This window comes from Etheostoma spectabile, unplaced genomic scaffold, assembly GCF_008692095.1.
Source record: "Etheostoma spectabile isolate EspeVRDwgs_2016 unplaced genomic scaffold, UIUC_Espe_1.0 scaffold270, whole genome shotgun sequence".
Taxonomy (NCBI): Eukaryota; Metazoa; Chordata; class Actinopteri; order Perciformes; family Percidae; genus Etheostoma; species Etheostoma spectabile.
The window spans coordinates 992,904-1,009,117 of NW_022605574.1; the positions used below are offsets into that span (position 1 = coordinate 992,904).

At 42.4% G+C, this 16,214-nt stretch overlaps 2 protein-coding genes across 4 annotated transcripts; one reads left to right on the forward strand and one right to left on the reverse strand.

The window, feature by feature from the left end:
- LOC116685784 (G2/mitotic-specific cyclin-B2) lies at positions 1–4,403 on the forward strand. 3 transcript variants are annotated; one of them, XM_032510723.1, is made up of 8 exons: positions 1–205; positions 438–551; positions 1,593–1,874; positions 1,955–2,113; positions 2,819–3,055; positions 3,760–3,900; positions 3,995–4,105; positions 4,195–4,403. In XM_032510723.1, the coding sequence occupies exons 1-8, from the start codon at positions 179–181 to the stop codon at positions 4,303–4,305; spliced, it is 1,182 nt and encodes a 393-aa protein (XP_032366614.1). In that variant the 5' UTR covers positions 1–178; the 3' UTR covers positions 4,306–4,403. The 3 variants fall into 3 exon arrangements, with proteins under 3 accessions (XP_032366614.1, XP_032366612.1, XP_032366613.1); XM_032510721.1 differs by having other exon boundaries at positions 2–205; positions 1,590–1,874; XM_032510722.1 differs by having other exon boundaries at positions 70–205; positions 441–551; positions 1,590–1,874.
- A 495-nt stretch (positions 4,404–4,898) lies between these two features.
- On the reverse strand, positions 4,899–15,793 carry LOC116685791 (gamma-crystallin N-B). Its single transcript, XM_032510731.1, has 6 exons — positions 15,522–15,793; positions 14,985–15,033; positions 12,680–12,801; positions 10,516–10,651; positions 8,441–8,580; positions 4,899–5,128 (listed from the first exon to the last, which is right to left on the reverse strand). Exons 1-6 carry the CDS (start codon positions 15,563–15,565, stop codon positions 4,996–4,998), a joined length of 624 nt encoding a protein of 207 aa, XP_032366622.1. The 5' UTR covers positions 15,566–15,793; the 3' UTR covers positions 4,899–4,995.
- Between the last annotated feature and the right edge of the window lie 421 nt (positions 15,794–16,214).

Here is a 16,214-nt window from a genome sequence, read left to right on the forward strand (position 1 = left end):
CCAAATCTGTATCCAATCAGATTTGACGGAGCGCTATTTGAAAGCTGCTCGTCTCGGCGTTGTTGTTTACCTGCAGGAATCGGTGTTCGCAGAGCTTGTTGGTAAAGCTTGCAGGCTTGTGGTAACCTAAAGTCTTTTTTTAACTCCCAGTTTGGCGTCGCTGCAGCCGGCATTAATCATGTCGTCTGTGGAAGTTCGTGCCGCGGTGAGTAAAGTTATTCCGCTGTTTTGTTAGCAAAGTAGCTTCGGTTAGCTTCGCAGCTAGCTATGGCTTCGCTAGCTAGCATCGTTAGCTAACAATACAGTCGGCTCCTTGCTAGCTAGCTTTTAAAAGCTAACAAATAGCTAGCTTGCTGTTTGTTCGCTTTTTGTTTTGATAGTTGTTTAGCTGACACTTTACACCAGCCAGTTTTAGTTTGTGTCGCGTTGTCTTCCAGCTGCTCCCAGCCGCAGTGAACCCCGGGAAGATGGGGAGGAAACCCGCAGCAGGTCCGAGGAGAGCTGCTCTCGGGGAGCTGACCAACTTTCCTGGAGCAGCAGTCAACACAAAGGTAACATTAGCATGGAAGAACTGTTGGTTACACTTTACGTGAAGGTGTCTACAGAAGAGTGACATAACATGGCATGGCATGTCACTCTTATTTTTTTTCCAAAACACTTTTTCTTTTCTTTTATAAATATGCATATGTACATGGACACACACACACACAAAAAACAAAAATAATTGAAACAAAAACACAGAATGTAGGATTCATGTCACTCATATGTAGAAATTGTTACTGAACATTTTGCATCTATAACTGGTTTCAGTGTTTTATACCATTTGTTTTCACTTGCAGTCAATGCTGCTGTGAATATAAAACAACCCAAACTCTGAAAACTAATTAAACTAACTGGATGGATGTAACCATACATTTGCATTTCCCTCAATTAGTGCATTCTAGTGATGGCTCTCTGTAGTAGTTCTGATGCCTAGATGATTCACTTCACTGCTGTGTGTTTCTTTTATTCTAACAGTGTTTTTGTATTCTGGTTTGTGTCAAGGTACTGGATGCCTACATTTCCCATGTGTTTATTGATCTATGTTGGAGTAAAGTAACTCATCAGTTTGTTCTCATGAACTTGATGTCTTTAAATCTAATGAGCCTTAAATCTAAGTCTCTAAGAGGCTCCGACAGCTTCGATGCCGCACGGACCGCTACAGAAAATCATTCATTCCACAAGCAATAACACTTTTTAACACGTCATCTCTGGGTGCTAGATGAGACTTTTGGACACCACACTAATGCAAACTGGACATTTGGTTTATTTACATTTACATTTTAACATATTATTTAAGCAGTTGCACATTTTTGTTCCCCCATCCTGTACATATTCAAGTAATTGTTCTTTTTACTTATTCATATTGTCATGTATATTGTATGTATATTTTTCCTAGTATTTCATTTATATTTTTGTGCAATTTGTGACTGATTTTGCTGCTGTAACACAGGAATTTCCCATTTTTCTTGGGATCAATAAACATCTATCTATCTAATCCTGAAACTACACAAATACCCTTCTGAATAAAACTGCATTTGGTTCCTCAGAGGACTGGACCGACCAAATCGACCGCATCAGTCAAACCATCTTGTGCCCAGAAAGCCAAACCTGTGGTGCTTCCAGTAGTCCCGGTCCCAGGTCCTGCAGATCCCGTCCCCCCAGTTTCAGAGGCGTTGGCGGCGGACGTGTCCATGAGGGAGGAGGAGGAACTGTGCCAGGCTTTCTCGGAGGCGCTGCTCACGGTGCAGGATGTCGACGAGCAGGACTCGGACCTGCCGCAGCTCTGCTCCGAATACGTCAAAGAGATCTATAAATATCTACATGTCCTGGAGGTACGTTGGTCCCTCGCTCAGCCAAGCTCTCTGCTCTCTCCCTGCGTTGGTGTGTGTTACATCACCGTCTGTCTCCGCAGGTGCAGCAGGCCGTACGAGCTAACTACATGCAGGGCTATGAAATCACCGAACGCATGCGAGCGCTTCTGATCGACTGGCTGGTCCAGGTCCACTCCAGGTTCCAGCTGCTGCAGGAGACTCTGTACCTCACAGTTGCTGTGCTGGACCGGTTCCTCCAGGTAAGAACTCACTCGACAGTCTTCTCTCTGTTTTAGTGAGCTGTGGCTATAAATGCTTTCTAGGGCTGCTCTATTGGGGGAGAATCATCACATTATATTGAAATAAGGATTATTTCCCATGATTACTCTTACGTTTGGGTATATGTTGCATGTATTGAAGTTAAACTGGTGCGCCTGGGTAGCTTACCTGGTTAAGCGTGTGCCCCGTATACAAAAGATCATCAGTTTGATGCCGACCTGCGGCCCTTTGCTGTATGTTTCCATCTCTCTCCCCTTTCCTGTCAAATGCTTTAAAGAACCCATGGCAGGAAAATTTCGTGTTTTTTGAGGGTTTTTTTTTTTTTTACATTGAGTCCCCCCAGTCTGCCTATGGTCCCCCAGTGGCTAGAAATGGTGCTAGGTGAAAACCGAGCCCTGGGTAGCCTCCTCTGCCTTTGAGAAAATGAAAGCTCATATGTGAAGATCTGGAATCTTGCCCTTTATGAGGTCATAAGGTGAAGGGTTACCTCCCCTTTCTGCGCTTTTCCTGCCCAGAGAATTTGGCCCACCCATGTGAGAGAGACATCATGCCTTTCAAACTAAAGTGGTAGTTGGTCAATTTTCCAGTTGATAAAAGACAAGGATTTTTTTTTTTTTTTTTTCTCTATACGTAGTTTTTATGATCATTATAAGCTGACATTTGAAGCGTTTCCCGCTGTGCTGCAGGTCCAGCCGGTGTCTCGCAGGAAGCTGCAGCTCGTTGGCGTGACGGCCATGCTGGTGGCCTGTAAATACGAGGAGATGTACGCCCCCGAGGTCGGAGACTTTGCCTACATCACAGACAACGCCTTCACGAAGGCTCAGATTCTGGAGATGGAGCAGCTCGTTCTGAGGACCCTCAACTTCCAGCTGGGGCGTCCTCTCCCGTTACACTTCCTCAGACGGGCCTCCAAGGTGGCTAATGTGAGTTTTATTGTTCAAAATGACGACATATCGATGTGCAAAAGGTAGAGCTACAGTATCAGTTCTTCAGATGTTAAACTACTATAAGCATCTGTTGCCTTTTTGAATGTGCTAACATTTTCACATGTAGACTTACTTTTTTTTGTATCACTCTTTAAATGTCAATGGCTCTTCAGTAGAACTCCACTTTAGGGTTTCTAACAATTTTCATTTTAGATTTTTTTTTTTCAGTTGGTTGTTTCCTAAAATGTGGATCAGTGTTTCCCCAAAATTGATCTCTAATGTCTTTTGTCCCTAACTCAAAGACATTCAGTTTACTGTCACAGAGGAGAGAAGATGTTCACATTTAACAAGCTACAACTTTAAACTTCTTTCATTAAATGCTTCATCAATTATCAAAATGGTTGGCGATTTACCACTTTTTTTTTTTTTTGATCGACAACTAATCAATTAATATTTGCAGCGCTACCTCACTTAACATCTTCCCACACTAATGTGTGCCCTGCTTGTATCGTCCTGCAGTGAATCAGAACTGATCAGCGGTAGCGATTGAGCTTGACAGCATTATGACCTCATTTTCCCGGACTGGAGACTAACGCGTACACACTTCTGTGTTGAGTGTTTTTGCTAAAATGACGATGGGCAAGGATTTTGTTAAATTGGTATCCAAGCATAGTTCTCAGTGGGCTGGCTGTTTCTCTCAGGCTGACGTAGAGAGACACACGCTGGCCAAGTACCTGATGGAGCTGACCCTCGTGGACTACAGCATGGTGCACTACCGGCCGTCTGAGATCGCGGCCGCATCGCTCGGCCTCGCCCAGCTGCTGCTGGAGGACCTGCCCTGGGTGAGTGACTCATCAATTTATGAAACGTGACACTTGGCAACTTCAATGCGTCATTTAATCTGCTGCAGGGTTTTTATTTGGTCTGTCTCGTCAGTCTCCCACACAGCAGCACTACTCCACATACGACGCTGCCCACCTGAAGCCCATCATGCAGCACATCGCCAAGAACGTCGTCATGGTGAACGAGGGGAAGACCAAGTTCCAGGTGAGTTCAGTCGCAGGAAGAACAAGGGTATCTTACATCTTTACACATGCATACCTTTTTCTTTTAACTTTAATTTTGTCCCTGTGCAGGCCGTGAGGAACAAGTACTCGAGCAGCAAGCTGATGAAGATCAGCCTCCTTCCTCACCTGAAGTCGCCCACCGTCGTCGCCATGGCGGATCCTCTACTCAACCGTCCTTGAGACTAACCTTTTTACTTTGTCAGTGGACCGTTCACATGCACTTTATGATGGATCACAATCTGTGGAGAAACTTTATTAAAATGTTTTTAAATTTTTCACCCGAGCTTTGTTGGTTCAGAATTGTTAGATTTTCGGATCGGGGATGTTTTTCCTAAACTTTGTGGTACGCCAGATTTTCAATCAGAAGTTTGAAAGAAACTTAAAATGTTGTATTTAAGCTGTAGTCTACCTCATGGATGAGAGTGCCTTATTCTTCTTTTGCTTCATGCATTTTATTGTTTATAATTGCCCTGATGGATCTCATTGGATATGCTAGAATGTAATTTGTTCATAAAGCTACAAATATTTTCAAATCATTGACGGCCTTGTTTGATTTATCGTAAGGACCGGTGCCAACCAGGCTACAGCCCAACGTCTTGACTTGGTTGCACCAGCTAATTGTAACGCCAATCACAAGTTAAGTTTGTATTTAACAGACAATTCTTTCAATTGTGACGCTCCACTGTTATAAAACTAGACGTTGGTGCAAACGGTTCAACACTTCAAATTACTCAACAATCAAAATCTAAAGGAATGCTTTGGGTTTTTGGTCCAAGTTTATTACCAAAATAAGTGCAGTTTGTAAAGCTGACAGGTTTGACGTGTGACGGTGGGAGACGTCCTGTTGACGGGACTCCGTAGACCAGATGTCTAGTTGAAGCGGACTCGGCGCATGGAGCCCACGGTGCTGTTCTGGCTGCCCCAGTCCGAGTAGTTGTTGTAATCTTTCTTCTCCAGGATGTAGTGAGGTCCTCTGTAGTTGGGCTCCTGGTACACCGCCCACCTGGACACCCACCACATCAGGGTCAATTGAATTTGAAAACATGGAAATGTAACATGAAAAGCTAGTTATTGCAAAGGAGAGGTGTGTGTGTGTGTGTGCGTGCTCTGAATAATCCCAAACATCTGGCGTATTCAGTTTTTATTGTAAGTTACGGAATAACTTGAACGTTTCATTTTTTTTCTGCTTTGAACATCCGTTCCTGAGACTTTGCTTAAAGGTCCCATGGCATGAAAATGACACTGAGGTTTTTTTTTTATTTTATTATTAAACCTGAGTTCATCCAGCCTGCCTGTGGTCCCCCAGTGGCTAGAAAGGGTGAAACCGATCCCTGGGTATCCTGCTCTGCCTTTGAGGAAATGACAGCTCAGATCGGCCAATCTGGAGTTTCGCCCCTTATGAGGTCATAATGGGAATAGTTATCTCCCTTTTCTCTGCTTTGCCCACCAATGAGAGAGAAAGACGTGGCAGTTGGTCAAGACCTCCAGATACAGTATTAGGGACCACTAAGGTTTATATAAGAGACTTCAGATACAGTATTAGGGGACCACTAAGGTCTATATAAAAGATACTTCAGATATAGTATTAGGGGACCACTAAGGTCTATATAAAAGAGACTTCAGATACAGTATTAGGGACCACTAAGGTCTATATAAAAGACTTCAGATATAGTATTATGGGGCCTCTAAGGTCTATATAAAAGACTTCAGATACAGTATTAGGGGACCACTAAGGTCTATATAAAGAGACTTCAGATACAGTATTAGGGGACCACTAAGGTCTATATAAAAGAGACTTCAGATACAGTATTAGGGGACCACTAAGGTCTATATGAAAGAGACTTCAGATACAGCATTAGGGGAGCACTAAGGTCTATATAAAAGTCTTCAGATACAGTATTAGGGGACCACTAAGGTCAATATAAGAGACTTCAGATACAGTATTAGGGACCACTAAGGTCTCTATAAAAGAGACTTCAGATACAGTATTAGGGGACCACTAAGGTCTACATAAAAGAGACTTCAGATACAGTATTAGGGACAACTAAGGTCTATATAAAGAGACTTCAGATACAGGATTAGGGACCACTAAGGTCTATATAAAAGAGACTTCAGATACAGTATCAGGGGACCACTAAGGTCTATATAAAAGAGACTTCAGATACAGTATTAGGGACCACTAAGGTCTATATAAAAGAGACTTCAGATACAGTATTAGGGACCACTAAGGTCTATATAAAAGAGACTTCAGATACAGTATTAGGGACCACTAAGGTCTATATAAAAGAGACTTCAGATACAGTATTAGGGACAACTAAGGTCTATATAAAGAGACTTCAGATACAGTATTAGGGGACCACTAAGGTCTATATAAAAGATACTTCAGATACAGTATTAGGGACCACTAAGGTCTATATAAAAGAGACTCCAGATACAGTATTATGGGGCCACTAAGATCTATATAAAAGAGACTTCAGATACAGTATTAGGGACCACTAAGGTCTATATAAAAGACTTCAGATATAGTATTATGGGGCCTCTAAGGTCTATATAAAAGACTTCAGATACAGTATTAGGGGACCACTAAGGTCTATATAAAGAGACTTCAGATACAGTATTAGGGGACCACTAAGGTCTATATAAAAGAGACTTCAGATACAGTATTAGGGGACCACTAAGGTCTATATGAAAGAGACTTCAGATACAGCATTAGGGGAGCACTAAGGTCTATATAAAAGTCTTCAGATACAGTATTAGGGGACCACTAAGGTCAATATAAGAGACTTCAGATACAGTATTAGGGACCACTAAGGTCTCTATAAAAGAGACTTCAGATACAGTATTAGGGGACCACTAAGGTCTACATAAAAGAGACTTCAGATACAGTATTAGGGACCACTAAGGTCTATATAAAAGAGACTTCAGATACAGTATTAGGGACAACTAAGGTCTATATAAAGAGACTTCAGATACAGGATTAGGGACCACTAAGGTCTATATAAAAGAGACTTCAGATACAGTATCAGGGGACCACTAAGGTCTATATAAAAGAGACTTCAGATACAGTATTAGGGACCACTAAGGTCTATATAAAAGAGACTTCAGATACAGTATTAGGGACCACTAAGGTCTATATAAAAGAGACTTCAGATACAGTATTAGGGACAACTAAGGTCTATATAAAGAGACTTCAGATACAGGATTAGGGACCACTAAGGTCTATATAAAAGAGACTTCAGATACAGGATTAGGGGACCACTAAGGTCTATATAAAAGAGACTTCAGATACAGGATTAGGGGACCACTAAGGTCTCTGTAACCAGAGTCTGATCACGGAACGTGAATGTAAAGGGCCTTGCTCAAGGGCACCTCAGTAGTGGTAAATGAGGCAGGGACAAGCACTGCTTTCCTCACCCATGTTATCTGGGGATTGAACTGACGACCTCCCGGTCACACACTGGCTTCACTAACCTTTAGGCCACTTCTTTTCTGTTATATTGGTGTTTGGCATAACAACTTGTGGCATTCCTGCCACTAACTGTTGGGCGTAGCCTAGAGCATCAGGTGTGTAAAAACATGGAGGCCACAATAACAAAGGACACCCCAAAGAAATTAATTTCCTCACTACAGCGTGTACAAGAGCTCAAAACATGGGCCTACTAGCACACACCTTTTATAACTGATTTAAGTTACAATGTTGAAGCAGATGGGCGACTACAACCTAAGTCAATGGCACATTGTGGACGTTGGCAAAATGCATCACATGCATGTGTGAATTTTCTATATTTAGGAAAAGTTTCAAACCATTAAACACATTTGAACGATCGTCGGCTATTTGTTTTGTACGTCAGGTGTCAACAACGCGTCACCAACTTGGAAAGTCTGAAAGCCAAATCTAGCCCCAGTTTCCCACCTTTGATTCCCACAGGAAGTGACGTGTATGATGACAGACTTGACTCGAGCTAAATGCAAAAAACAGTAACGTAAAGCTCTAATTGGACCTTATTAATTAGTCGTACTCACCTCTTTCTTCGGCTTCACCAGGTAGAGTGTTGATCTTATGTGTATACCTTTACCGTATGCTGGCAGTGCATTTTATTGTACCTTATATTTTTTATTGTGCTTTCATTGTGTCATCTATTTATTCTGTATTATATTTTTAGGCAGCACTTTGGAAACCTTGTGTTAGATTTGAATCGTGCTATATGGATAAGGTGGATTGGATTGGTTTTGAAAGCAATCGGCCACTACTGATTCAGCGTTTCAGTAAAATAGTATTTCCTTTCAGACCAGGGAGGAAGGATGTTGCACTTACGCTCCACCGAGCACGCGGATGGAGGCGACTCGGTTGAGGCTGTAGCGGCTCATCAGGTTGGGGATGTCATCCTGGATCTCCATCTTCTTACCAGAGAAGCCGGCTCGCTCAAACAGCTGAGCTCTGCCGGGGTTGTTGTCCTGGATATCAGAGAAATACTGTCAGTGTGTGTGTGTGTGTGTTTGTGTTTTCACAACAAAACCTCTTGAAATGACTCCTTTGGAGTCTAAAATCATCATGCAATGTTGCTTTGTATTTTATATATATATATATATTTTCTAGATTATGATTTTCCCCGCAGTGCACAGCTCTGTGTTATGGCCTGGAAAATTATAAACTTTGATTTTCCTACTAATCACATTCTGTATCAAACAATCCAAATTCAGTAACTTTTATGAAACAACCTGCAAATTACAGTGTAATCACAACGAAGAGAAGAAACACCCCCCTATGTTAAAATACAGGGGCATAAGTATACACCCCCCTATGTTAAAATACAGGGGGTATAAGTATACACCCCCCCATGTTAAAATACAGGGGCATGAGTATACACCCCCCTATGTTAAATACAGGGGCATAAGTATACACCCCCCTATGTTAAAATACAGGGGCATAAGTATACACCCCCCTATGTTAAAATACAGGGGCATAAGTATACACCCCCCTATGTTAAAATACAGGGGCATAAGTATACACCCCATATGTTAAAATACAGGGCATAAGTATACACCCCCTATGTTAAAATACAGGGGCATAAGTATACACCCCCCTATGTTAAAATACAGGGGCATAAGTATACACCCCCCTATGTTAAAAGCCAGGGGCATAAGTATACACCCCCCTATGTTAAAATACAGGGGCATAAGTATACACCCCCCTATGTTAAAATACAGGGGCATAAGTATACACCCCCCTATGTTAAAATACAGGGGCATAAGTATACACCCCCCATGTTAAAATACAGGGGCATAAGTATACAGCCCCCTATGTTAAAATACAGGGGTATAAGTATACACCCCCCTATGTTAAAATACAGGGGGCATAAGTATACACCCCCCATTTGTTAAAATACAGGGGATAAGTATACACCCCCTATGTTAAAATACAGGGGCATAAGTATACACCCCCCTATGTTAAAATACAGGGGCATAAGTATACACCCCCCTATGTTAAAATACAGGGGCATAAGTATACACCCCCTATGTTAAAATACAGGGGCATAAGTATACACCCCCCTATGTTAAAATACAGGGGCATAAGTATACACCCCCTATGTTAAAAGCCAGGGGCATAAGTATACACCCCCCTATGTTAAAATACAGGGGCATAAGTATACACCCCCCTATGTTAAAATACAGGGGCATAAGTATACACCCCCCTATGTTAAAATACAGGGGTATAAGTATACACCCCCCTATGTTAAAATACAGGGGGCATAAGTATACACCCCCCATTTGTTAAAATACAGGGGGCATAAGTATACACCCCCCTATGTTAAAATACAGGGGCATAAGTATACACCCCCTATGTTAAAATACGAAAGAAAATTGGTGTCCTTCAAAGGTTGTATTTTCCAAATAAAATTGAATTACGGCATTAAGATCAATTTCCAAAAGACATTTTATATTTATTCAACTTCAGCCTGGGTGTGTAAACTTCCTCTAGCCCCCAGGTTTCTGTCCTGTACTGACCTACTGAACTACGTCCTGTAAGTCAAAGTCAAAGTCAGCTTTATTGTCAATTTCTTCACATGTCAAAACATTCAAAGAAATCGAAATTGCGTTTCCCTCTATCCCACGGTGACAACAAGACATTTTAACCAATTAGGTCCACAAACAAACATAACATTCAAGTAAACAATATAAAAAGTAAAAATAAGAAGATACATACAATGAGGAAAATAAGAGCAGCAGAAATGTATTCCCAAGTGTTTTCAGGACCACAAAAAGTGTGCAATGTGTGCAAGTGTGCAAGTGGAGCAGTGCAAGGCAAGGCAGCCATTTTGGGTCCAAAGTCCAGGATATTTATATAACTGAGGGTAGAGGGGGGAGAGAGTTCAGCAACTTGTGTCTCACCTGTTTGACAGCACGGACGGAGGAGACGTGGTCCACCTGGGCGCACCACTTGTCGTAGCAGTTGTACTCCCCCCGCTCGGACATGTCCCACAGGTACTGGCGGCCGCGAAAGTTCTCATGCTCGTAACCGACCCATCTTCAAAAAGAGAAGAGAAGGAGAAGAGAGAGAGAGAGAGAGAGAGGAGTCAAACAGATGCACACAGGTGTTAGGTGTGGTGTAGGACCCGGACACAGAACGACCACAAGAGGGAGTAATGTACACAGAAAATGGGTTTAATCCTGACGGAACAGAACAACCAGCACACAAAAAACACACAAACAATCCAGACACGGGAGGTGATGTGGGAGATGAAGGAGATCCAAGACATCTGACGAGACGGAACACGAACGCTGTGGCAGAAACACAAGTTAAGTACATATGCAAGGCAACGGAATACCAACAAGCTAGTACTAGACCAGTTACCACGGAATGTAGGTAACGAACTGGCGCCGAAGAGGTGGTCGGCCCAAGTTTAAGTATGGATGAGGTGATAATGATGATGAAGCTCAGCTGTGTAGTCAGATGGAGGAGGGGAAGAGTAGACACGCCTCTAATTGATGAGGTGATACTGATGATGAAGCTCAGCTGTGTAGTCAGATGGAGGAGGGGAAGAGTAGACACGCCTCTAATGGAATCCGGTAAGAGCGCCCTCCGGCGGCCGATGAACACACAGACAGACAAACAGGGAAAAACAACACAGAAGACAGCGGACCCATAACAACAGGTGTCACATCCAAAGCTTTAGGTTACATTTATTTACTGACAGACAGAGAAGGACAGACTCGAACGGTACATGTGTTTTATCGGTTTTGTTTCTTTAATGTTTAATTTCTTATGATGAATTTTGTTGAGGAAAGGAATAAGTATATGTATAAAGGTTGTGTAATACAGAGAAAGACAGAGAAAGACAGAAAGACAGACTCGAAGGGTAACACTTTAAAAAAAAAGTGTGAATGTGTAGTGTCAAAAGATCTGTAAATCGCGCAAAGACGGTCGTTGAGTAGCCACGAAAGGCAGCGCTAGATCGGCTTAATCAGTGAGAAGAAGAGTCCAAGGAGACGAAAGGTAACGTCTCTAAAAATAGAGTCGTGAAGGGTAGAGACACTGAGGGTGATCACCAAAGGAGCACTAACGTGGACTAGTTAGTGTGAAGGTAGTCTCAAGTTTATAGAATGAATTTGGTTGCTTAATGTTTTTATTTTTAACTGTTTATACTCGTGTTTTATCTGTTTTTTGTTTTATTGTTGTTGTTTTTTAACTGATTTTGTGTAAAGCCCTTTGAATTGCCCTGTTGCTGAAATGTGCTCTACAGATAAAGCTGCCTTGCCTTGCCTCTGGGCATTTATGGTCTCATTTATAATATTTATTAATTATTATATTGTGCACTTTTTTGTAGGTGGTGGGTGTTTTCATCACGGTTTGTGCGGGAGTGACATATTAGTTTGCTTCACTCGTTCACCTGGGTTTTTGGGCTTTGACAGAGAGGGGGGTGAGCCTGGGAGTGAACACTTTAAGTTGACCGCCCACCAATGCAGTACTTATAAAGTAATTATACATTTGGTAACTAGTTGTATTTTACGTGTGGAGGAATAAATTATTGCAATACAATCTTGGGCGTGTGTTTATGTATCTCTGAGTTTAGTCCCTCGCCGCAGCAACAATTGGGCTAGCTAGCTTTTCCAACGTTTTAGAGACAGATACGGTAATAACAATGGTCCAAAATGATTTAAAGTTGCTTCTTTTTTAATAAAATGTTGTTTTTTAAATCATTTTCTTGGAGGTAGTGTGATGGGAAAATTACATAGACAATGATTTCCTTTCAATAATTGTTCATTTTCTTAAGTGATTTCTCATTATAAGTGAGAAATCCTCCAATGTGCTTCGGAAATACGTGTCTCCTAAAATCCTAAAGTGTGTGTCCTCCAGTTTTGGAGACAGCTAAAGATGTTATGACACCCTTCACCCCTCGACAAATATGTACGTCTTCAACAAACCTCGAGACAACACTGATCTCTCCTTTGTCTTTTCTTCTTTTCTGTGTGTGTGCGTGTGTGTGTGTGTGTGCGTGTGTGTGCGTGTGTGCGTGTAACCTGTCCTGTACTGCAGGTGGGGGTGTAGACTTACGCTCCGCTCTCCACCTGCACAGAGTTGCATCTCTCGGGGAAGTTCTTGTCGCTGAGCCGGGCGCAGTCGGAGCTCAGGTCCAGCCGCCTGCCGGCGAAGTTCCTCTGCTCGAAAAGGGTCACCTGAAGGTCGAGACCAAAAACCACAGAGTCTGCGGGGATGCTACTGCGAGTTTTACCACTCAGGTGTTCATCAATAATAAGCTTTTTCTAAAAAAAACTCCATTCATTTGCAATACTAGTATTACTTTCATACTGTTTCACACATGAGGAACTTAGACAATGCCTATTGTAATTTAATTGTCCTGGCTTTGTCCAGCTGTTGTCCTAAAAGCTTCCTGTACTGTCCCATCTCATATTCATCCTTTATATGAGTAATAACATAACATATAATGAACAATGTCTAAGTAAGTATGTATGGTCAGTAAAGCATATTACATATTCTCTTTATGTCAAAAAAGTAGATTTGTAAAGTCATTTTAGTTGAAATATTTACGCAAAAAAACTGGAAATGGGGGATTTTACGCAGATCCAGGTTTTAGTAGAGGGGACAGCAAAGTCTTCCATACTATGTAAAGCTAGTTTTTTTTACTTGATTGTCTTTCAAACTGCCACTTGCAGATAAACTGTGTGACATCAGCAATTTTAGGGTCTTTCGTTCCACTCGGTGATCATTTTGATACCAATACCAACAGCAAACAGCGTTGTGTTCGATTATTCTGTCGTCTTCGAGTGGGAGGAGAAATGTTAAGTAAAAAAAAAGAAATGAGACAATTCCTGAGTCATGACGTGTTACAAAGTTAGCAACCAATGACGCTGCTCCCAAAGTTACACCGTGAAACCTTTCCCCGTGAATTTACAGTAATATCCTGGCAGCAGCTGGGCCAGTAAACTGCTTATTTACAGTAAGCATGCTGTATTTTAAACTCCACTGCACTGCAATTAACAGTAAAAACCTGTAATCTGCAACATTCAGTAATATTATTATTTTCTCCCAGAATGCATTGCCACTTACAGTATGATCCTGTATAATGTTAAAACAGTAAGATACGGTGAGATTTTAGCTGTAAATTTACATCGAAGGTTTACAGCCTAATTGAGAGAAATTAAAAATACTGAAGTATTTGCTTCACAGTAAACTGATGTTCTTTGGACTTCCTGGAAACTATAGATCAAACATCCGAGATCCAACGTGCTGTCTGAGCTTTAGAGGTGTTGGTAGGGGCGTAGCACCACATTCTGGGCCCTGTGGAGAGTCATTTCCTATGGGCCCCGTCCCGCATCCACAGCTATTCATTCTAGCATCTTACAAACTACATGCAAAGGCCCCTAAAAGCCCTGAATATTGAACAGTTGAAAAGTGAGAATAGTGTAGAGAGTAGATAATCTGTCGGTGTCTGTCTAGATTTTTTTTTTTTAAATGTTGCGGACACACACTCCGCACTCGTTTGCTAACATTTGACAACGTGACAATTCTCTCCGACCAATCAGCAGTCTGCAGGTTTCCACGTCACGTTTTTTTGGTATCGCCTCGGCTCGCTTGGAACCTCGACTGAGTTAGTACTAAAAAAAAGTACCTGGTAGCAGGTCCCAGGGACTTTTTTTTCGTAACGGAAAACCAAAAAAGGCGAGTAGAGTCGAGGCGAGGTGAGTAGTTACCACGCAGTGGAAAACCGCCATTTGTGGGACCTCCTCACAGAAGGCCCCGGGTACTCAGTCCCCCCCAGTCTGACGTCCCTGTGTGTTGGTAGCTGTATTTCTTGGGACTGAGCCAGGCTAGCGGTTTCCCCCTGCTTCCAGTCTTTATGCTAAGCTACACAGCTTTAAAAGGGCCTGTACTCAACGGTCAGCACACTAATATAGCAAACATGTATTTACTACGTAAAGATATAGTAAAGTAACGGCGTCCTGAGCAGAGATGGAAGTCCCACTCCCTCCGTGTGTGTCTGAGTTTCTCTGTTCTTTGTTTTGATTGCTGTTCCCGCCGTGCGTGCATGTGGGGGCGTAAAAAAAACGTCGGTACTTCACGAATTGGGGAACGGGTTATGAGAGCCGTGTGGAGGCAATACCAGCTAGCTGGTCTTTTATTTTCCAGCGTACCTTTAAGTAAAAAAAAATTTTAAAAATTGAAGACAAATATTCTACATTTACCAAGAAGTCCCCACAGGAAATAAGTATTATATTATTAGTGAATACTGTAAACAAGTTATGTTAATTTATGCTCACATTTCAATAGAGTCTTCATCTGTTCAAAACAACATGATTCTTTAACAAAGTGACACTCATGACATAAATACTGGACTCACCCTCCCACTGGACCCGTAGAAGGCACGTTGGAGCACAGACCCCAGCTTGCTGTAGATATAGAGGCATTTTATATGAATGATTACACCCCAAACATGCCTCTCAAAAATGAAACTTGACGATAGACCCATCTCAAAGAAACTTCAGAAACAAATGGCGGTGTGTTAAGGTGAAATGGAAGACCTGAGTCCCTGAAAATGTCACTACTTATGTCATTTTGAGCATAAAACATTGTAGTGTTACATAATCAACTGACACAGATTTAGAAGGGTTGTTGTGCTTCAGTTTTTTCAAATTAAAATCATCAACTTGCACCTGACCTGTTACAGTATGTGTGCATTTCTCCATCAATGATCACATCACAAAATCAGGTGATTTTGGGAAACTGGTGTGGGAGGCGTCCCAGAGAGAGAAAGAGCAGAGCAGGAGAACCAGCAAGGGACGTGGAGCCACTGACCCACCCCACCTCCGAAACGCTTGACTGGGGGGGGGTCTGACTCTGTGGGCCCCCTGGCTGGTGCACGGCGCTCTCAACATACCTTGTTTGTTGGGCTAATCCTGGGACCTTAGTAAAGATGTTCATGTCAGCTCTGCGACGCAACAAGAAAGCCCCTTAAATACAGCAAGGTGGGGGGGGGCCGCCAGGTACTGGAAAGATCAGAGGCTTCTGCAACAGTCGCCGGGGCCCCTGGACGCCATTCATATGCTAAACACACAACAACGCTCATGTTGTCTTCTCTGTCATCCCACAGACACACACACAGACACACACGCACACATGCACATATACAGTAGCTGGAAACACTGCAAGCGCATGCAGAGCACAAAAATAGCACACAAACACACAAACACACACACGGTGAGCAATAGAAATGAATGTGTGCGTGCAATATGTAAAAACAACAAGCAGAGAGAAGAAAGTTTTTGCACACACACACACACACACACACACACACACACACACACACAAACACACACACACACACACGTAACGTGAGAGTGCAGTGCCAACAGTTTGGGCTTTGAACAATTCAGCATTTTATACAACAATAGCGTGTGAACAATGTTCCTTATGATAATGGTTGTATCCATGTATTCATGCTTTGTGCGCGGCCCCCCCCAGCACACTATTCACTGTAGAGGTCGTGACCCCGAGTGCGGCTGACAGCACCTCCATGAACCTGAACGTACACGGTAGACTTCTGACAGTCTCTGTGGACAGTTTTATGTGA

What these genes read in the sequence shown, in the direction of transcription:
- LOC116685791 (XM_032510731.1), bottom strand. Translation starts at nt 15,565, where the DNA reads ATGAACATCTTTACTAAGGTCCCAGGATTAGCCCAACAAACAAG. An exon ending in CCGTCCGTGCTGTCAAACAG is followed by an intron (nt 8,581 to 10,515) that starts GTGAGACACAAG and finishes TCTGATATCCAG; the next exon opens with GACAACAACCCCGGCAGAGC. An exon ending in ATCCGCGTGCTCGGTGGAGC is followed by an intron (nt 5,129 to 8,440) that starts GTAAGTGCAACA and finishes GTGGGTGTCCAG; the next exon opens with GTGGGCGGTGTACCAGGAGC.
- LOC116685784 (XM_032510721.1), top strand. Translation starts at nt 179, where the DNA reads ATGTCGTCTGTGGAAGTTCGTGCCGCG. An exon ending in TGCTGGACCGGTTCCTCCAG is followed by an intron (nt 2,114 to 2,818) that starts GTAAGAACTCAC and finishes GCTGTGCTGCAG; the next exon opens with GTCCAGCCGGTGTCTCGCAG. An exon ending in TGCTGGAGGACCTGCCCTGG is followed by an intron (nt 3,901 to 3,994) that starts GTGAGTGACTCA and finishes CTGTCTCGTCAG; the next exon opens with TCTCCCACACAGCAGCACTA.